Here is a 25,333-nt window from a genome sequence, read left to right on the forward strand (position 1 = left end):
ACCCAGTCTTCTAATGCAATGCCTTCCTAACTCTGACCCTGGAACAGCAAGTAAAACAGCTCCCAGTTTGGAGTGGAAAAGTGGGAAACAGCTGGCGAGAGAACAGAGATTGTCCTTTCATCTCCACATCTGAAGATGATGTGATGGCGTGAAGAAGGCTCAAAAGGGCAGTTTGGGCTGCTGAAGAGTAAGCGTGAATATTCTAGGGGAAAAAGGAAAGAAGAGAGGACATAATTTTTGTATGCAATTGTTGAAAATTCTCAATGACTGTTGGGCCCCGATGCGCTCCTAACTCTTACTGGGTGCTGGCATTTGGAGCCTGCCAAGATTCTGTGTTACATTTTGGGATCAAGTGCTTTGTTGCCCATGCTGGTCAACTCCCGTGTAGAGATGTGCACCCCGTGAAGAGCACTAGATGGACATAAACAAGGTAATGACCTTGCTGGAAATATTAACAGCAGCCATCAGGACCCCAGCTCAGAGCCCAGAGCCCATGACTAGCCAGATTATATATGACTGAATTTTTTAAAAAATGCTGATTTTTACATTTTCAGTCCTATTAGAAATTTCACTGTTGATGATTTAAAGAATTTACTGAAATGATTCTTAAATGATCCTAGCTTTTTATAATAAGCTTTTTGTTACTTGCAATTTTTTCTGGGACTCTCTAAATTACTCATATTCCTTTTTGCTTGTAAAATATGATTTTTTTTCCTGAGATGGAGTTTCACTCTTGTTGTCCACTCTGGAGGGCAATGGTGCCATCTCAGCTCACTGCAAACTCCACCTCCCAAGTTCAAGTGATTCTGGTGCCTCAGCCTCCTGAGTAGCTAGGATTACAGGCACATGCCACCACGCCCAGCTAATTTTTGTATTTTTAGTAGAGACAGCGTTTCACCATGTTGTCCAGGCTGGTCTCCAAATCCTGACCTCTGGCGATCTGCCCGCCTCAACTTCCCAAAGGTGCTGGGATTACAGGTGTGAGCCACCATGCCTGGCTGATATTTTTTGCTTAATGTGTTACCTCTATATTCATAACCACTAGTTATACTTGCCTTTGAACTTGCCAGTTAATATATGTTCCAGTTTCCTCTTCATATCTCATGTTATTAGTTCTATACGTTTCTTTCCTTTCTTCCTATGTGAACTTTGAAAGTTCATCTCTCTGAATGTATGTGTGTGCGCCACACCAAATCTCCCCTTTTTAGACTGATTCCCAACCGCAATTTCAATGTCCAGCAGGTCAGGCAAGCTCATACTCACCCTTCATCACAAACAAAATCCACTTTTGCTCCAAGCTGGAGGTTTACTGGAAATAGCACACGGCCATTAAGAAGTTGGCCCGTGAAGTCATCACAGGATTTCACTGGAGAAAAAGAAAAATGAACAGAAATCACTGGCATGTGGAGAATAAAGACACAAGCTAAAAATACCAAGCCAGATAAGAGTCTAGTCACCTTCGCATCTGGGGGCTGCAGGGCTCCAGTCTCCCTGGGGTGTGCAACGCAGAGACACAGCCCCTCTGAGGTCGTAGCTGGGCTCACAGCTGTAGAACACTTCCTGCCCGGGTGAAAAGTTGTCCTTGTCCCTTTGGGTACGCTCACCATGCAGGACATCTGGAGGCGGCTGACATACTGGGGAGAGAGAAACAAAGTACTGCTAATTGTGTGAAAACAACTTTTTTCTCACTGTTAAACTGGCCAAGGGAACAATAATTACAAATCTATATATAATAATAAAATTAGAATAACAGCCTTATTACATTGATAAACTAAATACACAGGGCAAGGAAGATGTCTTGCCATCAGTCATAGAACTGACACATGGCACAACTGTGACTAAAACAGAGGTATCCCCAATTCATTGTTTTTCATCTGAAGTATGCCACTAAGATTTCCCAATGGATAGTTCCTTCTAGAATGCTTCCAATTACTGTTCACCCAGTACAAAATTGGGAGGAATGATGGATTTTTATATCTTCATACTTCCTGTCTAGAAAGACATCACCAATTTAGTCTTGCATTTTAGGCAATAAAGGAGTGCCCCTGCCCATGTCTCATCTAATAGGTCCCTCCATCACCTATCACACTGGTGCAACAAATAGCGTCCATACATCTATTCTCATCTCCTTTCAAGTCTTCTCTCAGCGGCCACCTGTAAGGAACTATGGGTCTCCTCTCTTCATGCTATGCAGCAAGGTGCTGCCTAGTCATTCATTTCACTTCAGTGAGAAGGCTGGAAATTGTCGAACAAAATCTGAAAGACCTACTGTCACCATAATGAGAGTGTAATTTAACGCAACATATTGTAATGGCATCTCAGGTGCTCTCTTAATATAGTTGATCTGATCTCAGGAAATCAGAACACATTTGAATCTCAACTAAGTTACATAAAACTGTTATAAAATGGAAAAAATGGTTTCAGTTTGTCTTTGAGCAGATCGGTTCCCTTTTCTGGACTTCAGGTTTCTCAAGCATCAAATGGGGGATTGGACTAGAAAATAACTTCTTTAGGGAGTTTGTGAATACTCTGATGCTGTAATGTCCATTTTCAGGGCTCATCACCCAGTGTTTCCCTTGACTAAATAATGCCTGCTGATGTAATATTGAGGTGATGTGATGGTTAAATTTCTGTTGGCCCCCAGCCTCACACTTCTGCACTGTCTTTTGACAGCTAGCTATGGAGGCCTTAAAACTACAATCGTTCATCTTCCTTGATAGCTGGGCTCTGGTTAGGTTCTGCCAACTGGAGGCATATATACCAAATTAAAAAGCAGGATGATGCAGAATCTGTTCTACTTCTAGAGGTGGCTCAGGCAGTGGCAGTATAGATAGCTTCAGTGAGCAGCTGCAGCTTCAATTGTAACGATGCCAGTGACTTTGGCTCCAGCAATATCAGCTGCATTCTGGCAGCAGTGGTGGCTCCTTCAGTATTAGCAGCTTACAGGGAGCTGCCTGCTCAGTGGGAGGGGCTGGCCATTTCAGCATCAGTCCAGGCTCCTGTGCTCTAGACTGGGAGCCACAGCAGCTCCCTGATCTCTGGTAACTTTGCCTTCGTCCTATTGCTTTTCCTGTCCTTCTAACTCTTTGTGACCTATTAGCTGTGATATGGTTTGGCTCTGTGTCCCCTCCCAAATCTCCTGTCAAATGGTAATTCCCAGTGTTGGAGAAGGAGCCTGGTGGGAAGTGACTGGATCATGGAGGTGGTTTCTAATGGTTTAGCACCATCACCCTAGTGTTGTCTTGTGATAGAGTTCTCTCGAGATCTGCTTGTTTCAAAGTCTGTAACACCTCTGCATTGCTCTCTGTCTCTCTCTCTCCTGCCAAGCGTATGAGGATATTCGTGCTTCCTCTTTGCCTTCCACCATGATTGTAACTTTCCCAGCCATGCCTCCTGTACAGACTACAGAACTCTGAGTCAATTAAACATCTTTTCTTTATAAATTACCCAGTCTCAAGTAGTTTTTTATAGGAATGTGAGAACAGACTAATACAACCTGCATGAAATCCCTCCCTCCTTGAAAGTATCTAGAGTAAGTTTTGATTTCATGACTGGATGCTGATGAGCAAAGCCAAGGCTCTGGAGTGAGGTGGACTTGCAATCCAGTTTTTTCTGCAAGTTAGTGTCTTAGAATGTTATCTGATCTCTCTAAGGCACATATTCTCTGTAAAACATAGAGGCCGGGCGCGGTGGCTCATGCCTATAATCCCAGCACTTTGGGAGGCCAAGATGGGTGAATTGCTTGAGCTGAGGAGTTTGAGACAAGCCTGGGCAGCATGGTGAGACTCTGTCCCAACAAAAAAATATAAAAAACTTAGCCAGGCATGGTGGCATGCACCTATATTCCCAGCTACTTGGGAGGCTCAGGCAGGAGGATTGCTTGAGCCAGGGAGGCGGAGGGTGAAGTATGCCATGATGGCACCACTGCAGTCCAACCTGAGTGACAGATCAAGACAGTATCTCAAGCAAAACAAAACAGACAAACATAGAACAACTGGTAACTACCTAATAACTTTGTTTTCAGGATTAAAATTCACACATAGCCTGTATTATAGTGCCTGGCCAGAGGAATCACTCATTTTCTATCAACTATTATTATACTCAAAGGTAATTGATAGATCTTTTTATAAGCACCCCAAAGAAACATCATATTCCTTGCCCAGGTGGAGCTTTGCTTCTCAATTTCAGCTCATGTGCATGTACACACACGTGAATTTCATGCTCACTACTTAGAAAATTTGCTCCTCGACCATGCTCAGCACGAATCCCTCCCCCTGAACAAACACTAATCTCCTGATCCAACAGCAACGCATGTCACTGGCAGGGCCCTTCTAGGCCTCAGTCAGACTCACCCCTGGAGCAGCTTGGTAGCTCTGGCTCCCATTTGTTCAGGGCCCGGCACTTCACACGGGGGGGTCCTTTCATGACAAAGCCAGGCTGACACCTAAACTCCACAACTTCATTTAAGGAAAATAAGCTTTTGTTGTCAGATACCAATATTCCATTTTCCACATTTGGAGGTGTGCATTTATTAGGTATAATGCACTGAGGGGCTGGGCCACTCCAGATGCCCACTTGATCTTCATTGCTGGTGCAGTATATGGAGGGCTCACCCACCAGCTCAAACACCTTTCTCCCTCTGCTTCCAGGATTGCAGCGGTAGGTCACCACTGATCCGTAGTGAAAATACTCTCTGTTGGTGCTAATGAAATCTCCATTGGCGATGGTGGGGGGTAGCCCACAAGGAATTCCTGGAAAAAGAGACAGCAAATTAACCAAAACAAAACCTTGGGAAAGAGTCTTGCTCTGTCACCCAGGCTGGAGTGTAGTGGCACGATCATGGCTCACAGCAACCTCCACTTCTCAGGTGAAGCAATCCTCCCACCTCAACCTCCTGAGTAGCTGGGATCACAGGCATGCACCACCGTGTCTGGTTTATTTTTGTATATTTAGTAGAGATGGGGTTTGGCCATGTTGGGCAGGCTAGTCTTGAACTCCTGGCCTCAAGCAATCTGCCTGCCTCCGCCTTTCAAAGTGCTGGGATTATAAGCGTGAGCCACCGTGCCCAGCCTGGTTTGTTAAAATCATACTTTATTGTAAATTTTGCCAACAGTTTTTTTTTAAATTCCAAATTACCAGAAGTAAATATTGACAATATTATTCTCATCTAATATTTGCTAATGTACAGACATGTTCTTACAGTTTTAAAATATTATAAGCTCTGCTCTACTCAGTTAAGTTTATTTCACTAAATGTGTCCATGTATTATTAGAGTCCACTTTTTTTTTTTTTTTTTTAACAGAGCCTCACTCTGTTCCCCAGGCTGGAGTGCAGTGGTGTGGTCTTGGCTCACTGCATCCCTTGCCTCCCAGGTTCAAGCAATTATCCTGCCTCAGCCTCCTGAGTAGCTGGGATTTCAAGCATGCGCCACCTCACTCGGCTAACTTTTGTATTTTTAGTAGAGATGGGGTTTCACCATGTTGGCCAGGCTGGTCTCGAACTCCTGACCTCAAGTGATCTGCCCGCCTCAGCCTCCCAATGTGCTGGGATTACAGGCATGAGCCACTGTGCCTAGCCTATAGTCTATGTTTTTATTTCTCCTGCTAAATGAGAATTTAACCATGTTATCTCACCATTATTAATTTAGTTCTGTCTATATAGAAGGCGTGTGTCATTATTCTATTGGTTATTAATATAATAAAGCATATAGCATAGCATTTTTTTGAGACAAGGTCTTGCTGTGCTGCCCAGACTGGAGTGCAGTGGCATGATCATGGCTCATTGCAGCCTTGACCTCTCTGGCTCAAGCAATCTTCCCACCTCTCAGTCTCCTGAGTAGTTGGGACTATAGGCGTGTGCCACCGTGCCCGTTTAGTTTTTGCATTTTTTGTAGAGACAGGGTTTCACCATGTTGTACAGGCTGGTCTCAAACTCCTGGACTCAAGCCATCTGCTCACCTAGGCCTCCCAAAGTGCTGGGATTACAAGTTTGAGTCACCACACGTGGCTCAGTATAACATCTTTATTAAATAATAAGAACAAAAGCTCTGGAAGAACTAATAAAGACAAAGCACAAATATACAATATTACATATAATAAACACGATACTTAGAGATTCAGAAGTAATAAAAAGAACTGGATACTGATCTATAGCCATACCACCCCGAATGCACCCAATCTCATCTGATCTTGGAAGAACTGAATACTGTGTCTTACTCTACTGTAGGGCAGTGCCCAGCCAGTATATTGCCCTTCTACAAAGTTTGTTCCCACTTGTCCTCCCACCAACTGGGTTTGAAATTGCTGATTTCCTCACACCATCACTAAACCCAGGATTATACACATTTTATATTCCTTGTTAGCTTGCAATTGCTCATTCCTCTTTGCTCCCCAAAATGTAGAAAGCTCATCTTCCAAACAACTCACAGGGAAGATGGCATGATCCTGTTTAGACAAAGGATAAGGAGGAAGAAAGAGCTGCATGGCTTGAATATCTGATGTGATACTAAGAGCTTGCAGAGAGGATATGGGGTTTTTTTCACTGACTTTGTATTTGTTGACTTCACTAAAGAAAATGCTCTTCAAACTGGGAGGTGTTCATCCAACAGAGGATGAAATTGGGGGACTGTTTAAGTGAGCTAAAGACTAGTTTAAAATACATTAGACCCTGAGATAAGAAAAAAAAAGTATTTCTAGGTGAAGGTGGAAGTTTGGAATGCTGTGAGCCATTTTAAGGATATGACTGGATTTTTCAAATATCAGAAGGATACCATTTCCAAGAGGGATGAGATTCATTCTTTGTAATTCTAGGAGGACAACTCTAGGATTAAACGGTGGGGTGAATGGGGAAAGAGATTTCGACTCACGTTGACAAATTGGCGGCTTCGTGCTCCAATGGGCAGTATTGCCTGAGAGGATACATTCAGCAGATGAGTGACCAATGAGTCGGTACCTGAAGGCAAAAAATGGAAAATAATTGTGCTGTACATACCTCATCAACTTCCTGACAGCATGCATATGTGGCAAAGCAGAAGGATTACAATGTAGGAGAAGTCTAAGGCCTAGCCTAAACTTTACCTATTGTTCCCAGCTTTTCTACTTCTTTTTCCTATTCTCTCACTATTGAAAGAGATATTTCTGCTGTAACTTCTCCTGGCCCACATTGCTTCTTAATATCTTGGCTTCATTGTGGACTGCAACTGGCACCAAAATAAAACAATTATTTTGTAGACCTGTTAGACAATTTTTTTCTTAAATTCTATCTTTCTCTAAATATTATTTCTGCCATTTTTTGTTTGCATTTTCCCTTAATTTGTGTGTGTGTGTGTGTGTGTGTGTATAATACTATGTCATTTTACTTGAGACATGTTTTTTATAAATACAAGATTTGTTGCTTTTGATCCTGTCTAGGAGACTTTGTCTTTCAACAAGAAGATTAAACCAAAAGTATTGAGATAAATGATATATTTGATTCGCTTTCATCATCATTCTTTCACTGCCTTTTTCATTGATTTCATGATACCCAATGGTGAGGATGTGGAGAAAGCAATGAATAAAGTGACCTGACCCAAACATGAGGGAGCTTATTTCTGGTGGAAGAGAAAAATGCATTCCTTGCTATTCCTTTTCCTTCCCTCTCACTTACTATATGGAACAGATAGATTCAACTGTTTTAGTCATTCTAATAATTTGGAAATTAAACTTAATATTTTTTCCAGTGAGGAATTTCATTTTATATGTGTGCATGTGTATTATACATATACACGCGACACATATTTAAACCTATTTTCTCAATTTTAGAGTCAAACTCTATATAGTCAGTCTACTCATCTTTTCTCTAATGTAAGTCTAGCCTATCTTTTCTTGCTGTCTCACATTTTCTAGTTTTATTGATATGTTCTGTGAGTTCAGAGAGATTATTAATAAATTATGATTACATTGCCAAGATTTTGTGCGTATTTTTTTTATTGTTGTTGTTTCTTTTTACCTATATCCTATCTCATTGAGATTTCCTTTGGAATTCATCATTCTCCTTTTTAAAAATTTGCCTATGAATTGCCTGGGAAACATACTTAAATGGTACAATTTTTCTGTCTTTGCTTATCCTTTAATGTGTACCTGGAGCCTCTAGGTGTGAATATAAGCTTGGCTCAATAGAAATGCTATCTTATACAATTTAGTGTTGTATAGAATCAATGTGGTGTCAATACATTTATTTCTTTTGCAGGTATTACAATTTCATGTTTTATTTCTGGAATCTGAGTTTTTTTCTCTATCCCTGAAACACAGAAGTTTCCCTAGTGATGGCTAGGTATGGACTTATTTGTTCACCCTTCTGGAATTTTTGCTACCTGTATTTTGAAACCTGACATTGTGTTACATATGTCTTCTCTTTTTCCTTTTTTGAGACAGGGTCTCATTCTGTCATCCAGGCTGGGGTGCAGGGGTGCCATCAAGGCTCACTGAAGCCTCAGTCTCCTGGGCTCAGGTGATCCTCCCACTTCAGTCTCCTGCCTAGCTGTGACTACAGGCACATGCCGCCATGCCCAGCTAATTTTTATACTTTTTTGTAGAGATGGGTTTTTGCCATGTTGTCCAGGCTGGTCTTGAGCTCCTGGGCTCAAGTGATCCTCTTGCCTCGGCCTCTCAATGTGTTGGGATTACAGGTGTGAGCCACTGTGCTTTCCTGTCTTCTCCTTTTCATCTTTTCCCACTGCATTCAGGGAACATTTGGTTAACTCTTCTTACTCTTTGCTTTAATTTTCTGCAATATTCATTGTGATATACATATATATGATATAGATCACATGTATGAAATGAAATATATAAACTCACTGAATACATATATTCATTCATGTACACATTTCATGGCTAGTTTCACAGAAGTATTTGTACAATTGAATCTTGTTACAAATATGAAAAGGAGAGTGTTCTGAAAGTTTCCCTGGTTTCTTGGCAGTAAATCTCCTTTGTAAAATTTCTCCTGATTTTTCAGACTGGTCTCTTTTACATGTATTTCCTGTTTCTTCTCATAAGCTCAATGGTTTTCTGCTTCATGTCATAGAGAGGTTCCGCACTTATTCAGCAATGCAAGATGTGGAGGGTACAGTCAGGAAATTTATCAATTGTATTTAAAAATGCTTAAAAAAAAGAAAAAAGGAGACATTGGATTTATTCTAATTTTTGTCAGATTCTAGGTGCTGTGGTCTGTGAGGCCTATGCTGGCAAATGTGCTGGACACCACAAACTTATTTTTGGTGTCTGTTGTGGTGGCACAAACGTAGCCCCATTAGCTACCTGGCTTAGCTGTTCCCGTGAAGAGAGAGATTGAGGCAGAGCCTCCACTGTGTGCTGAGCAAGGGTGAGCACCAACAGCTGGACCATGCGCTGTGAGCACCTGAGGCCTGAAATTTTCAAAGGGGCTCTGTTATAGGTTGAATTGTGTCTCCCCCAAGTATGTTGAAATCTTAACCTCCAGTCCCTATGGATGTGATCTTATTTGGAAATACAATCTTTGCAGATGCAATCAAGTTAAGATGAGGTCATTAAGGTAGGCCCTAATCCAGTGTGACTGGTGTCCTTATTAAAAGGGAAAACATTGGACACAGACATGCACACAGAGCACAGCATATGAGGACACAGATCCAGAGGGAAGATGGCCGTATGAGAACAGAGACAGAAATTGGAGTTCTGCTGCCACATGCCAAGGAAGGACTGTGGCTCCAGAAGCTGGAAGATGCAATGAAGGATCCTACCCTACAGGATTCAGAGGGAGAGTGGCCCTCCCAACACATTGATTTTGGATTTGCAGTCTCTAGAATGGAACTCCAAAAACTTCTGTTGTATTAAGCCGCCCACTTCGTGTTACAGACATTCCTCAAAGATATTGCAAGTTCAGTTCCAGACCACCACAATAAAACACATATTACAACAAATGAGTCAGATGAATTTTTTGATTTCTCAGTGAGTCTAAAAGTTGTGTTTATACTATACGGTAGTCTATTAAGTGTGAAATAGCATTATGTCTAAACAAAGTCATACTTTAAAAAAAGGTTGATTGATAAAAAATGCTAAAGATTATCTGACCTTCAATAATTTGTAATCTTTTTGCTGGTGGAGGGTCTTGCCTCAAGGCTGATGGCTGCTGACTGATCAGGGTGGTGGTTGCTGAAGGCTGGGCTGGCTGTGGCAATTTCTTAAGCTGAGACAGCAATAAAACTGCTGTATTGATTGACTCTTCCTTTCACGAAAGATTTTTCTAGCATGCAATGCTGTTTGATAACATTTTACCCTCTGAACTGCTTTCAAAATTGGAGCTAATCCTCCCAGATACTGCTGCTGCTTTATCACCTAAGTTTTTGTAATACTCTGTATCCTTTGTGGTCATTTTCACAATGCTCATGTCATCATCACCGGGAAGAGACTCCACGTCAAAAAAACCACTTTCTCTGCTGATTCATAAGAAGCAACTCCTCATCTGTTCAAGTTTGATCATGAAGTTGTAGCAATTCAGTCACATCTTGAGGCTTCACTTCTGATTGCAGTTCTCTTGCTATTTTCACCACATCTGCAGTTATTTCCTCTGCTGAAGTCCTGAACCTCTCAAAGTCAGCCATGAGGGTTGGAATTAACTTCTACCAAACTCCTGTTATTGTTGATATTTTAAGCTCTTCCCATGAATCATGAATGTTCTTAATGGTATGTAGAATGATGAATTCTTTCCAGCAGTTTTCAACTTATTTTGTTCAGATCCATCAGAGGAATTGCTCTCTGTGGGGACTCACCTTACAAAATGTATTTCTTAAATAGTGAAATTTGAAAGTCAAAATTACTCCTTCAGCCATGGGCTGCAGAATGGCTGCTGTTGTTAGCAAGCAGGAAAACTCCATTCATCTCCGTGTCCATCTCCATTAGAGCTCTTGGCTGCTTAGGTGCAATGTCAATGAGCAGGAATATTTTGAAAGGAATCTGTTTTTCTGAGCACTAGATCTCAACAGTGTGCTTAAAATATTCAGTAAACTATGCCACAAACATACCTCTGTCATCAGGCTTTGTTCTTCCATTTATAGACACAGGCAAGGTACATTTAACATAATGCTTAAGGGCCCTAGGATTTTTAGAATCGTCAGTGAGCATTGACTTCAACTCAAAGTCACCAGGGGCATTAGCTCCTAAAAAGTCAGCCTGTTCTTTGAAGCTTTGAACCCAGGCATTGGCTTCTCCTCTCTAGCTATGAAAGTCCAATAGATGACTGTTTTGTCTACACGGAAAATCTGTTATTTAGTGTAACACCTTCATCAGTGATCTTAGCTAGATCTTCTAGATAACTTGCTGCAGCTTCTATATGAGCACTGGCTGCTTCACCTTGGACCTTTATGTTATGGAGAGGGCTTCTTTCCTTAAACCTCAGGAACCAAATTCTGCTAGCTTCCAGCTTTTTTTCTGCAGCTTCCTCACCTCTGTCAGCCTTCACAGAATTGAAGAGAGTTAGGGCCTTGCTCAGGATTACGCTTTGGCTTCAGGAAATGTTTCTAGGTTGATCTTGTATCTAGACCATTAAAACTTCTTCCGTATCAGCAATAAGGCTGTTTTACCTTCTTATCATTTATGTGTTCACTGGAATAGCACTTTATATTTCCTTCAAGTATTTTTGCTTTGCCTTTACAACTGGCTAGCTGTTTGGCATATGAGGAATGGCTTTTGGCCTATGTTGGCTTTCAACATATCTTCTTCAGTAAGTTTAATCATGTCTAGCTTTTGATTTAAAGTAAGAGATGCATGACTCCCCCTTTCATGTCAACACTTAAAGGCCAGTGTAGGGTTATTAACTGGCCTCATTTTAGTATTATTGTGTCTCAGGGATTAGGGAGTCCTGAAGAGAGGGAGAGAGAAGGGGAATGTCTGGTCCATGGAGCAGTCAAAGCACGCACATTTATTGATTAAGTTTTCTGTCTTATATGGGTGCAGTTCGTAGGGACCCCAAACAATGACAATAGTAACATCAAAGATCACTGATGACAGATCACTATCACAGACATGATAATAATGAAAACATCTGGGATATTGTGAGAATAACCAAAATGCTACACAGAGACACGAAGTGAACACACGCTGTTGGATAAATGATGCCGACCGACATGCTTGTCATAGCTTTGCCACAAACTTTCAATTTGTAAAAAGCATAACATCCACAAAGTACAGTAAAACGAGGAAGGCCTGTACTTTTTGATGGCAGCCCTAGCAAGCGATCCTGCTGTTATCATTAAGATTTGTTCTCTCACACAGCTGCTACATGGTCTTCCCTTTTTTCCAGCAATGTCTACTCTGGGTTAGGGTTGTTTGTGTGCTTTGACTACTACACTTCTAATTTTTTTTCCTTCCCATCCAGTGAATGGCATACACTTTATATGTGCACTGCCCTGGTTTCCAGCAAGGACACAGATTTTTCCCCTAATCTTCTCCTATGTTTGTTCATTTCAATCAGGAGTTAACACCTGTGTTCAAGCCTCTTAAGAGCAGTTGGCAATAACCTAGTTTCCTTCCTGAGATATGGCTAGAAGGTAGTATTGCTATGCTGAAACTCTTGAACCAAGAGATGTTGCTGCCAACTCACCCTGTAGTACAAGAATAGTTGATTCTGGATCCAACCTGGGTGTCTGTGATCACATGCACCATGCCATTCACTGGATCTGGAGGAGTTTTACATGATTTACCTATGGGAAAGAAAATATTGTGGAGCCAGGTAGAGTAATCTGAACTCTCTTCAGTATGTAAGGTCTCAACCTGCATGTAGCTTTCTGAAGAAAACACGCAGTTCTGATGGTTCCACAGATTCTGGCACCTTGAGAAAACTCACCAGAGTGCCTCAGGATTAGCCACCTACTAAGACCCACTTTCAAAAAGACCTTCCTTCCAGATCTACCTAGATCTAGATTTAGATCTGTGTAGAGACCTTGCATCCCTTATCAAAACGTAAAAGTCACTTTTCGCATTATTTACTACCAATATATTTCAATGTTTGCAAAGGATTTCTTCTCACCTAGTTATTCAAACAGAATTTGTCTTCCTACACCATTTTTTTTTCCTGATCTAGAGTCATCTATTATTTTCTTTCCCATAGGGAATGAAGATTTTCTCTACAAATATTCCTTGAAACATTCTCATAAAGTGAGCATTTCAAGCAATAATCAAGGATGACCTACAAGAAAAACATCCACCTATCTGCACACTTTTCAAAAAAGGTTTCTCATATTCCACATTTGAAAAAATCCAATAAGAAACTTTTGCAGACATGGGAAAGACCCAGTGTAAGTTTACTCACGTTTACAGACATCTTTGGGACTCGACCAGACCAGGTTATCTAGACATGTGATAGAGAATGGCCTCCCGTAGTACTCAGGATGGCATTCATACTTTAAAGATGTCCCAATGGGAAAGTCAGATGCATTGGTTTGGGTTTTCAACTTAGCAAACAGAAAATGATCTGGGGCTTGACAGTGACCTAGAGACCAAGAAATCAAGGATATCTGAGTTAATAAAAAGATACCCAATGTGTTTCCTCTTTTCTCTTCCTTGGTAGATTTGATGCCAGAAGAAAAGAAACTTTTAGTTGTAAAACAACAACAACAACAACAACAAAAACACACACCGATAACTCCCCTGTAAAATGGAAGGGAAAGTTCCATTAGCAAAGGCTTATAAGAAAGTGTATTATCTGGAAGACTAGTCTGCTATCTGGTCTTTCTACTCATATAATTTATTTATTTTTATTTTTAATTTTTTTTTCTATTTTTAGTAGAGTTGGAGTTTCACCATGTTAACAGGCTGGTCTGGAGCTCCTGACCTCAAGTGATCTGCCCACCTTGGCCTCCCAAAGTGCTGGGATTACAGGTGTGAGCCACTGCGGCCAGCCTATTTTTATTGTTTTTGAGATAGGGTCTCACTCTGTCACCCAGGCTGAAGTGCAGTGGCACAATCTCGGCTCACTGCAACCTCTGCCTCCCAGGCTTAAGTGATACTCCCATCTCCGCCTCCCGAGTAGCTGGGACCACAGGCATTTGCCACCACACTCAGCTAATGCTCATATAATTTAATGTAAAGATAGCTCCGATTTAATTTTTCACATTTTTAGGAAGCCAGAAAGAGTTCTTCTGCCCAGGTTCCACCTTTCGTGTCTGCTTTCCTTGTACTTCAAGGCATCAAAACTCCAATGAGAGGCTGACAAGCATGGGTGGAAACTCAAGACATTTCCTGGCAGAAGGAGCCACTGATTTTCTAGGTCAGATTTCTAAGCCAACCATTTCAATAAGGGGATTCACAGGCATTTGTTTTTAATTCATATGATTCTAATGAAGGACTTTCCCACCACTCACCACCTCCCTCTTTTTTCATCAGTCCCTCCATCTGCAAAGGTCATCAGGATCTTATGTGTTGACCTACCTTAGAACCATTTATCATTGGTTTGGCATTCCATTGTGGCAAATGCACACACACTAATAAATGCTACATTGTAATTATGGAAATATGGAGGGCCTGGGCTAGATATTCTGAACCCATTTGGGATGTGGGGAAATGAGCACTAACCCAGAATTCCACAGCGAGGGGCAGGGCTGCTCCAAATCCCATTCCCTTGAGGGTCACTTGTGCAGCGGATGGTGCTCTCTCCAATGAGGTCGAAGGTCATCCCTCTGTCTGGGTGGGGGTCGCATGTGTAATTTACTGCTTTTCCAAAGGGAAAGACTTCCAGAGGTTTTCCTGTGTGTCTCCCATTAGGAATAACTGGAGGACTTGGACAAAAGATTTCTAGAAAAAAGGCAAAAGCTCTAAGTTTCACTCAGGAGTTTCACCAGAGGTATTCTGCAATTACAGGGTGCTATGATTGGTGTTGCTGAAAATATGCTAAGAAGATGACAATAGACATTAGGACTTTGAAGAGTTGGATTAAATGAGATGTCAATGAAAATGTGTTACAAAGTACAACAGAGATTTGTCTATCCTGAATCTTCCAGATAGTAACGGTTCCTGGACAATAGAAACTTTACAACTTTAATGAAGTAGCAAAACATTTGAAGAAGAAAAATAACCATTTTGAAGGGTTACCTATTCCTTTAGTCAATATATATTAATTGAGCACTTATCCTGTGTCAGCCCTTCATCAGGATCCTGGGGACACAGTGCTGAGGAAGGAGCCTACGTTCTTAGGAAATATTTCTCAAATGTATATATGTGTGCTAATCATCCTAAATAGGTGAAACCTTTTGCTGATTACTTATTGATATTGATCATCAATCTCAGTGATAACAATAGCTCTGTCACAGTGAATTGAAACATAGTCAGGCCATGATAAAAAAAACTCCAAATGGATTCAGATTGCTTTGCTTTTGAAAATGTCTAGGTCTGTTGATGATTTATTTTCTCTTTTTACTCTCTGGGTCAGGTTTCAAGTTGTTACTCCTTTCTAGCATCTACTGATTTGTTTAGAACAGTCTCTTCCTCATTTCTAATTGGCATTTTTCATTAGAACTGGAATTTGGAAGAAGCTATTTTAACTAGCAAGAGTTATGAAAAAATAAGAGAGAGCTTGAGTAGTCCAGTCAATGAGCTTTTGTGCATGATAGTAGAACAGACATTTGTCATGCTGCTTCAAGGAGCACTGGATTTCTTAGACAGCAAGAATCTCTACATAAGTTACATTCTTCCAAAATTTTACTCTAAAAAGCACTGTAAGATGTCCAAGTACATTTCTAACAACATAAACATTTTAGTAAAATTTCATGGTTTTCTAAAGAAACATGTTTTCCAATCATTAGAATCAAGAATTGAAGCAAAGTTCTATCTTCCATTGGGGAAATTATAAATGGGTAGACTAGGAGAAATCAGTAGTCTACTGATTACTGAACATATGAGGCTCATTTTAAAAAAATGACTAATTATGAATCTCTTGGCATAAATTATTTAGGTACATGTTTTGAGAATTTAAGGAGTCTCAAACTGCTCACCCTGTCTAATGTTGCTCCCCATTTTTGCCTCATTCCTCAATGCTTTGCTCTATTGTCTCATAGCATTGAATTTATTTTTTTTCTTGTCCCTCTCCCCACCTGAGTAGAAACAACATGGGACAGGGAATTCATCCATCTTGTTCACTGATATAACTCCAGTGGCTAGATGAACATCAGGCACAAAGTATGTGATCAATAAATATTGATTAAATAAAGGCATGTTTAATATTTGTGTATTATCATATACATATATATATATAAATTGTAGACTGACTGCACCTTGATGGGAGAACAAAATGAAAAAGAAAGAAGGGAGGAAGGAAAGAAGAAAGGGGAGAGGAAGAGAAAAAGGGAAGAAAGAACTGAAGGAAGGAAGAGAAAAAAGAAAGAAAAAAATAGAGAAAGAAAGCAAATTGTTAAAGCTTCACATTATTTAATCTCTCCTGACCTAGAAGCACACGACCAAAGGATTTATTGCACTAGAACACAGAATACAGAAGGACAGAGACAGATCAGATGGTTGCAAAGACAGGTGATGTACACATTGATTCATAACCAAACATTATTAAAATAAGCAATTTTTAAATCGATAATTCAGACTAGAAAATTGAAGAATCACATTGAGGGAGGCCATAGGGCAAATACTGAACAGATGAAGGGGAGAGATTGGCCTGAAATGTTACTCCTATTACTCACGTTCACACACTGGAACACTGCTATTCCAAAGGCTTTCCGTTCCAGCCAAGACACAATAACTAGCAGAGCTGCCTTTTAATTGAAATCTAAAGAAGAAAATAGGAGTGAATAGTGAGCTGTTTCAGCCAAGAGGACACTTAGTTCACAATCTAAGGCCCAGCCCCAAATCTCATGATTTTGAAGACCTGAGGCCAGCAGACGGCAGAATTGCACAGGCTACGTTATTCTGGAACAGTCACAGCCTCCAGAAGGGAGCAATACAGAATGGCAAAATGCAGTAGCTTGGTCACATGATAGTCCTGCTTGAATTGAAAAAGCTAGTCATGACATAGATGCCATCCCCTTGACCCAGGACCCAGGCTTGGAGTTTCACAGATTACTCCATGATAACCTGATAAATCACTCATTCTCATTATTAGAAACCCAGTCTTCTAATGCAATGCCTTCCTAACTCTGACCCTGGAACAGCAAGTAAAACAGCTCCCAGTTTGGAGTGGAAAAGTGGGAAATAGCTGGCGAGAGAACAGAGATTGTCCTTTCATCTCCACATCTGAAGATGATGTGATGGCGTGAAGAAGGCTCAAAAGGGCAGTTTGGGCTGCTGAAGAGTAAGCGTGAATATTCTAGGGGAAAAAGGAAAGAAGAGAAGACATAATTTTTGTATGCAATTGTCGAAAATTCTCAATGTCTTTTGGGCCCCGATGCCCTCCTAACTCTTACTGGGTGCTGGCATTTGGAGCCTGCCAAGATTCTGTGTTACATTTTGGGATCAGGTGCTTTGTTGCCCATGCTGGTCAGCTCCCGTGTAGAGATGTGTACCCTGTGAAGAGCACTAGATGGACATAAACAAGGTAATGACCTTGCTGGAAATATTAACAGCAGCCATCAGGACCCCAGCTCAGAGCCCAGAGCCCATGACTAGCCAGATGATATATGACTGAATTTTTTTAAAAATGCTGATTTTTACATTTTCAGTCCTATTAGAAATTTCACTGTTGATGATTTAAAGAATTTACTGAAATGATTCTTAAATGATCCTAGCTTTTTATAATAAGCTTTTTGTTACTTGCAATTTTTTCTGGGACTCTCTAAATTACTCATATTCCTTTTTGCTTGTAAAATATGATTTTTTTCCTGAGACGGAGTTTCACTCTTGTTGTCCACGCTGGAGTGCAATGGTGCCATCTCGGCTCACTGCAAACTCCACCTCCCAAGTTCAAGTGATTCTGGTGCCTCAGCCTCCTGAGTAGCTGGGATTACAGGCACTTGCCACCACGCCCAGCTAACTTTTGTATTTTTAGTAGAGACAGGGTTTCACCATGTTGTCCAGGCTGGTCTCCAAATCCTGACCTCCGGTGATCTGCCCGCCTCAACCTCCCAAAGGTGCTGGGATTACAGGTGTGAGCCACCGTGCCTGGCTGATATTTTTTGCTTAATGTGTTACCTCTATATTCACAACCACTAGTTATACTTGCCTTTGAACTTGCCAGTTAATATATGTTCCAGTTTCCTCTTCATATCTCATGTTATTAGTTCTACACGTTTCTTTCCTTTCTTCCTATGTGAACTTTGAAAGTTCATCCCTCTGAATGTGTGTGTGTGCACCACACCAAATCTCCCCTTTTTAGACTGATTCCGAACCCCAACTTCAATGTCCAGCAGGTCAGGCAAGCTCATACTCACCCTTCATCACAAACAAAATCCACTTTTGCTCCAAGCTGGAGATTTACTGGAAATAGCACATGGCCATTAAGAAGTTGGCCCGTGAAGTCATCACAGGATTTCACTGGAGAAAAAGAAAAATGAACAGAAATCACTGGCATGTGGAGAATAAAGACACAAGCTAAAAATACCAAGCCAGATAAGAGTCTAGTCACCTTCGCATCTGGGGGCTGCAGGGCTCCAGTCTCCCTGGGGTGTGCAACGCAGAGACGCAGCCCCTCTGAGGTCGTAGCTGGGCTCACAGCTGTAGAACACTTCCTGCCCGGGTGAAAAGTTGTCCTTGTCCCTTTGGGTACGCTCACCATGCAGGACATCTGGAGGCGGCCGACATACTGGGGAGAGAGAAACAAAGTACAGCTAATTGTGTGAAAACAACTTTTTTCTCACTGTTAAACTGGCCAAGGGAACAATTATTACAAATCTATATATAATAATAAAGGTAGAATAAGAACCTTATTCCATTGATAAACTAAATACACAGGGCGAGGAAGACATCTTGCCATCAGTCATAGAACTGACACATGGCACAACTGTGACTAAAACAGAGGTATCCCCAATTCATTGTTTTTCATCTAAAGTATGCAAACTAAGATTTCGCAATGGATCATTCCTTCTAGAATGCTTCCAATTACTGTTCACCCAGTACAAAATTGGGAGGAATGATGGATTTTTATATCTTCATACTTCCTGTCTAGAAAGACATCACCAATTTAGTCTTGCATTTTAGGCAATAAAGGAGTGCCCTGCCCATGTCTCGTCTAATAGGTCCCTCCATCACCTATCACACTGGTGCAACAAATAGCGTCCATACATCTATTCTCATCTCCTTTCAAGTCTTCTCTCAGCGGCCACCTGATATAGGGTGGTAAAGAACTCTGGGTTTCCTCTCTTCATGCTATGCAGCAAGGTGCTGCCTAGTCATTCATTTCACTTCAGTGAGAAGGTGGGAAACTGTGGAACAAAATCTGAAAGACCTACTGTCACCATAATGAGAGTGTAATTTCACGCAACATATTGTAACGGCGTCTCAGGCTCTCTCTTAATGTAGTTGATCTGATCTCGGGAAATCAGAACACATTTGGATCTCAACTAAATTACATAAAACTGTTATAAAATGGAAAAAATAATTTCAGTTTGGCTTTGAACAGATCAGTTCCCTTTTCAGGACTTCAGGTTTCTCAAGCATCAAATGGGGGATTGGACTAGAAAAATGACTTCTTTAAGGAGTTTGTAAATATTCTGATGCTGTAGTGTCCATTTTCAGGGCTCATCACCCAGTGTTTCCCTTGACTAAATAATGCCTGCTGATGTAATATTGAGGTGATATGATGGTTAAATTTCTGTTGGCCCCCAGCCTTATACTTCTTCACTGTCTTTTGACAGCTAGCTATGGAGGCCTTAAAACTACAATCGTTCATCTTCCTTGATAGCTGGGCTCTGGTTAGGTTCTGCCAACCGGAGGCATATATACCAAATTAAAAAGCAGGATGATGCAGAATCTGTTCTACTTCTAGAGGTGGCTCAGGCAGTGGCGGTATAGATAGCTTCAGTGAGCAGCTACAGCTTCAATTGTAACGATGCCAATGACTTTGGCTCCAGCAATATCAGCTGCATTCTGGCAGCAGTGGTGGCTCCTTCAGTATTAGCAGCTTTCAGGGAGCTGCCTGTTCAGTGGGAGGGGCTGGCCATTTCAGCATCAGTCCAGGCTCCTGTGCTCTAGACGGGAAGCCACAGCAGCTCCCTGATCTCTGGTAACTTTGCCTTCGTCCTATTGCTTTTCCTGCCCTTCTAACATCTTTGTGACCTATTAGCTGTGATATGGTTTGGCTTTGTGTCCCCTCCCAAATCTCACGTCAAATTGTAATTCCCAGTGTTGGAGAAGGAGCCTGGTGGGAAGTGACTGGATCATGGAGGTGGTTTCTAATGGTTTAGCACCATCACCCTAGTGTTGTCTTATGATAGAGTTCTCTCAAGATCTGCTTGTTTCAAAGTGTGTAGCACCTCTGCCTTGCTCTCTCTCTCTCCTGCCAAGCATGTGAAGATATGCGTGCTTCCTCTTTGCCTTCCACCATGATTGTAACTTGCCTGAGGCTTCCCTAGCCATGCCTCCTGTACAGCCTACAGAACTCTGAGTCAATTAAACTCTTTTCTTTATGAATTACCCAGTCTCAAGTAGTTCTTTTTTTTTTTTTTTTTTTTGAGATGGAATCTTGCTCTGTCGCCCAGGCTGGAGTGCTGTGCTGCAATCTCCACTCACTGCAAGCTCCGCCTCCTGTGTTCAAGCCATTCTTCTGCCTCAGCCTCCCGAGTAGCTGGGAATACAGGTGCCTGCCACCATGCCTGGCTAATTTTTTTGTATTTTTTTAGTAGAGACGGGGTTTCACCGTGTTAGCCAGGATGGTCTCCATCTCCTGACCTCGTGATCTTCCCGCCTTGGCCTCTCAAAGTGCTGGGATTACAGGCGTGAGCCACTGCACCCGGCCTCAAGTAGTTCTTTATAGGAATGTGAGAACAGACTAATACAACCTGTATGAAATCCCTCCCTCCTTGAAAGTATCTAGAGTAAGTTTTGATTTCATGACTGGATACTGATGAGCAAAGCCAAGGCTCTGGAGTAAGGTGGACTTGCAATCCAGTTTTGTCTGCAAGTTAGTGGCTTAGAATGTTATCTGATCTCTCTAAGGCACATATTCCCTGTAAAACATAGAGGCCAGGCACGGTGACCCATACCTATAATCCCACCACTTTAGGAGGCCAAGGTGGGTGGATTGCTTGAGCTGAGGAGTTTGAGACCAGCCTGGGCAACATGGTAAGACTCCACCTCTACAAAAAAATATGAAAAACTTAGCCAGGCATGGTGGCATGCACCTATATTCCCAGCTACTTGGGAGGCTCAGGCAGGAGAATTGCTTGAGCCAAGGAGGCGGAGGGTGAAGTAAGCTTTGATGGCACCACTGCAGTCCAACCTGAGTGACAGATCAAGACAGTATCTCAAGCAAAACAAAACAGACAAACATAGAACAACTGGTAACTACCTAATAACTTTGTTTTCAGGATTAAAATTCACACATAGCCTGTATTATAGTGCCTGGCCAGAGGAATCACTCATTTTCTATCAACCATTATTATATTCAAAGGTAATTGATAGATCTGTTTATAAGAACCCCAAAGAAACATCATATTCCTTGCCCAGGTTGAGCTTTGCTTCTCAATTTCAGCACATGTGCATGTACACACACATTGTGAATTTCATGTTCACTACCTTGAAAATTTGCTCCTAGACCCAGCTCAGCACAAATCCCTCCCCCTGAACAAATACTAATCTGCTGATCCAACAGCAACGCATGTCACTGGCAGGGCCCTTCTAGGCCTCAGTCAGACTCACCCCTGGAGCAGCTTGGTAACTCTGGCTCCCATTTGTTCAGGGCCTGGCATTGCACACGGCGGGGTCCTTTCATGACAAAGCCAGGCTGACACCTAAACTCCACAACTTCATTCAAGGAAAATAAGCTTCTGTTGTCAGATACCAATATTCCATTTTCCACATTTGGAGGAATGCATTTGTTAGGTATAATGCACTGAGGGGCTGGGCCGCTCCAGATGCCCACTTGATCATCACTGCTGGTGCAGTATATGGAGGTCTCACCCACCAGCTCAAACAACTTTCTCCCGCCGCTTCCAAGATTGCAGCGGTAGGTGACAACAGATCCATAGTGAAAATACTCTCTGTTGGTGCTAATGAAATCTCCATTGGCGATTGTTGGGGGTAGCCCACAAGGAATTTCTGGGAAAAGGAAGAGCAGGATAAATAACAGTCAGTTTAAATAATGAATGACAGAAATCTCATGTATCACTAAACTATAGCTATTTTTACATTCATTATTTGCTTTTAATCTTCGCAAACACATAGGTACATTTTTATAAAGTTGTAACTTCAGTAGGCATAATATGATGTGTCCTGCCTTTTTACTGATATGATTTCCTATAGTATTTGAATGCACGTATTAACTCAATCCACATTCTTTTCATTTTAAATAGCTCTTTGATCACAGTGTTATAGTGTTTATACAGTTTTCTCCTACTCTTTTCCATTTGCTTTCTTAATTTCCACTTTTGTTATTAACTGAGGTTAGCTTTTTTAGAAAAATAAAGTACAAAAACATTTGCTGAAAGGTAAATTATAAGGGATGAGAGAAGACACAAATATACACAATAGGAAAAAGAATTTAAACATATTTTTATGTATATGAGAATATTTATAAAACTGTAGACTACAGGGGGTTAAATATTTTGAAAATCTAAATGATATAAATGGAAATACAAATTACCAAAATTCATTCAAAAATATACTTCCAAGTATAATTTCAGGGTTTCACAACATATAAAAGATATGAAGCTTACCAACTCATTTCATCAAATCTAAGTTTGATATCATAAGATGGTATCTGTGTAAAAGTGATCATATATTAGTCCACAAAAACCCCTAAATACATTTTAAAATATAGCAGTAGTAGATAGTATACTGTGTTGCTATAAACTAGAACACAATTTCTTCAACCCAAATCCTGAAACATTTGAAATTAAAACTGAGTGAATTTAATTGGATAAATTTAGAAATGAATGAACTAAAATTAAAAATAAAAATTTTTCAGGCTCTGCTTCTAGTAATAGTAATCTCAACAATTCAAATAAAATATTGCTCCAACCATCCACCCTCAAGAAAGACTAGAAATACTGGAGAATTAAAAATATTTATCTGTGAAGGCATCAGAAAGCTAACAAACTAGTGAAGCATTCCTGGGCCATGATCTAGGAGAAGATGAGAATCCAGTTGAGAGCTGGGTATTTGGGCTTGGCAACTGGGCTGCTTATTGTTTGGGAATGGGTCGCTGAATCAGGAGGGGGCAACTGAGAGGCTGAACAGACTTTTGATTTTCTCATGAAGTTAAGGGACTACAATGGAAGTCCAGGGCCTGACCCAAATGGAAGGCCTGGTAATACCTTCTGATGTATTCTGAGGCTGCAAGAACTAGGCCCTGGTAATCAGGGTTAAATGAAAATAAATCTGCTGTCTCAGAGACTGGAACTAGTACTTCAAGTACTGGTACTGTGGGTGGCCCCAGAAAATCACAGTTCCTGAGACTGAATTAGAGTGGTCCTAGATTGCTTGTCCCCAGATGCCTGCAGAAACAATGACAAAAATTCCATCTGGAAGAAGATGGGTTATCTAAGGCCTTGAAATTATTTCTACAGACACATTTTCAAATATAATTCCTGATACACAATCAAAGATAACCAGATACTTGGAGAGATAAAATAACACACACAATTACTGATGATAGAAACTGACCCATTAGAACTACAGACCTGTTCAAGGGTATAATTGAAACTTGTAAGAATTAGAAACTATTAAAAAGAACGGGGTGGGATGTGGTGGCTCATGCCTGTAATCCTAACACTTCGGGAGGCTGAGGAGAGTGGATCGCTTGAGCTCAGGAGTTTGAGACCAGCCTGGGCAACATGGCGAAACCCTGTCTCAACAACAACAACACAAAAAATATGTATATATATACATCTGGGTGTGCAGGTGTGGTGATGCACACCTGCATTCCCAGCTACTCGGGTGGCTGAGGTGGGAGAATTGCTTGAGCCTGTGAAGGTTGAGGCTGCAGTGAGCTGTGATTATGCTACTGTGCTCCAACCTGGGCAACAAAGTGAGACCCTGTCTCAAAAAAAAAAAAAAAAAAAAAAAAAAGGAGAAAGGAAGAGGACACAGATTTGGAAAATAAAAAGTCTAGAATTGTAAAAGTAAAATATGATTGCTGAAATTAAGAATTTGTGTGAGATTAATAGCAGGTTAGACTCTCTGAAAGAAAATCAATGAACCGGAATCTAGGACAGAAGAAAATACTCAAAACCAAGCACCAATATATAAAAAGATTTAAAAATACAGACTAAATACATAGAAGAATAAAGCCTAGCATGTTTAACTGAAGTCCCTCAATGAGAAGAGAGAGATAACTGAGCATAAACAACATTTGAAGAATTAATAACTGAGAATTTCCCAAGACTGATGCAAGACATCATTAAATTACAGATTCAAAAGGCTATACAGGCCTGGCACGGTGGCTCACACCTGTAATCCCAGCAGTTTGGGAGGCCGAGGTGGGCAGATCGCCTCTTGTCAGGAGTTTAAGACCAGCCTGGTCAACAAGGTGAAACCCCGTCTCTACTAAAAGTGTAAACATTAGCCAGGCATGGAGGCACAGGCCTGTAACTGCAGCTACTTGGAAGGCTGAAGTGGGAGGATAACTTGAACCCAGGAGGCGGAGGTTGCAGTGAGCCGAGATATCGCACCACTGCACTCCAGCCCAGGTGATAAGAGTGAAATTCTGTCAAAAAAAAAAAAAAAAAAAAAAAAAAAACTATGCAAACCCAAGCAATACAAAGAAATTCTTACCTAGACACAACACAATAATATTGTAAAAAATCTGTTTTAAAGTGTAATCCATTTTAAAAGCAGCCAGGAAACATGGACAATAACCTTCAAAGGAACCACAATTAGAAAAATGTTTAAAGAATTTGTTGTCAGAAGATCTACAATACAAAAATGCCAAAGAGACTTTTTCAGGCTGAAGGAAAACAGTTTCATATAGAATTGATAGAATTGCAATAAGAAGGAAACACACCAGAAAGAGCTCATATGCGGGTATGTTTTCATTTAGGATCTTTATGATAGAGAAAACCTCTTCAGTGATTAGAAGAAACATATTACGGGCTGGGGGTATGGCACGCCTGAAGATCACACAGAGGTTGGTCAGTGCGAGGAGACAGAGAGAGAGAAGGGGACCCACCGGCCAATGCCTTTACTGGGGACCAGAGTATGACCCAGCATCCTGCATCTACAAGCCAAGTTAT

At 41.1% G+C, this 25,333-nt stretch overlaps 1 protein-coding gene across 11 annotated transcripts in view; it reads right to left on the reverse strand.

Moving 5' to 3' along the window:
* Positions 1-25,333, reverse strand: part of CR1 (complement C3b/C4b receptor 1 (Knops blood group)) — a 203,735-nt gene that overhangs the window by 154,141 nt on the left and 24,261 nt on the right. For all 11 annotated transcript variants that reach the window (XM_054521535.2, XM_054521512.2, XM_054521478.2 and 8 more), the window contains exons 5-15: positions 21,801-22,199; positions 18,571-18,747; positions 18,377-18,479; positions 16,694-16,779; positions 14,583-14,801; positions 13,321-13,500; positions 12,613-12,712; positions 6,866-6,951; positions 4,353-4,751; positions 1,458-1,634; positions 1,264-1,366 (exon numbers count right to left, since the gene is read on the reverse strand). In XM_054521535.2, coding sequence (XP_054377510.1) covers positions 1,264-1,366; positions 1,458-1,634; positions 4,353-4,751; positions 6,866-6,951; positions 12,613-12,712; positions 13,321-13,500; positions 14,583-14,801; positions 16,694-16,779; positions 18,377-18,479; positions 18,571-18,747; positions 21,801-22,199 — 2,029 coding nt within the window. The remainder of the gene's footprint in view (positions 1-1,263; positions 1,367-1,457; positions 1,635-4,352; positions 4,752-6,865; positions 6,952-12,612; positions 12,713-13,320; positions 13,501-14,582; positions 14,802-16,693; positions 16,780-18,376; positions 18,480-18,570; positions 18,748-21,800; positions 22,200-25,333) is intronic.

The sequence above is a fragment of the Pongo abelii genome, chromosome 1 (genome assembly GCF_028885655.2).
Source record: "Pongo abelii isolate AG06213 chromosome 1, NHGRI_mPonAbe1-v2.0_pri, whole genome shotgun sequence".
Classification (NCBI taxonomy): Eukaryota; Metazoa; Chordata; class Mammalia; order Primates; family Hominidae; genus Pongo; species Pongo abelii.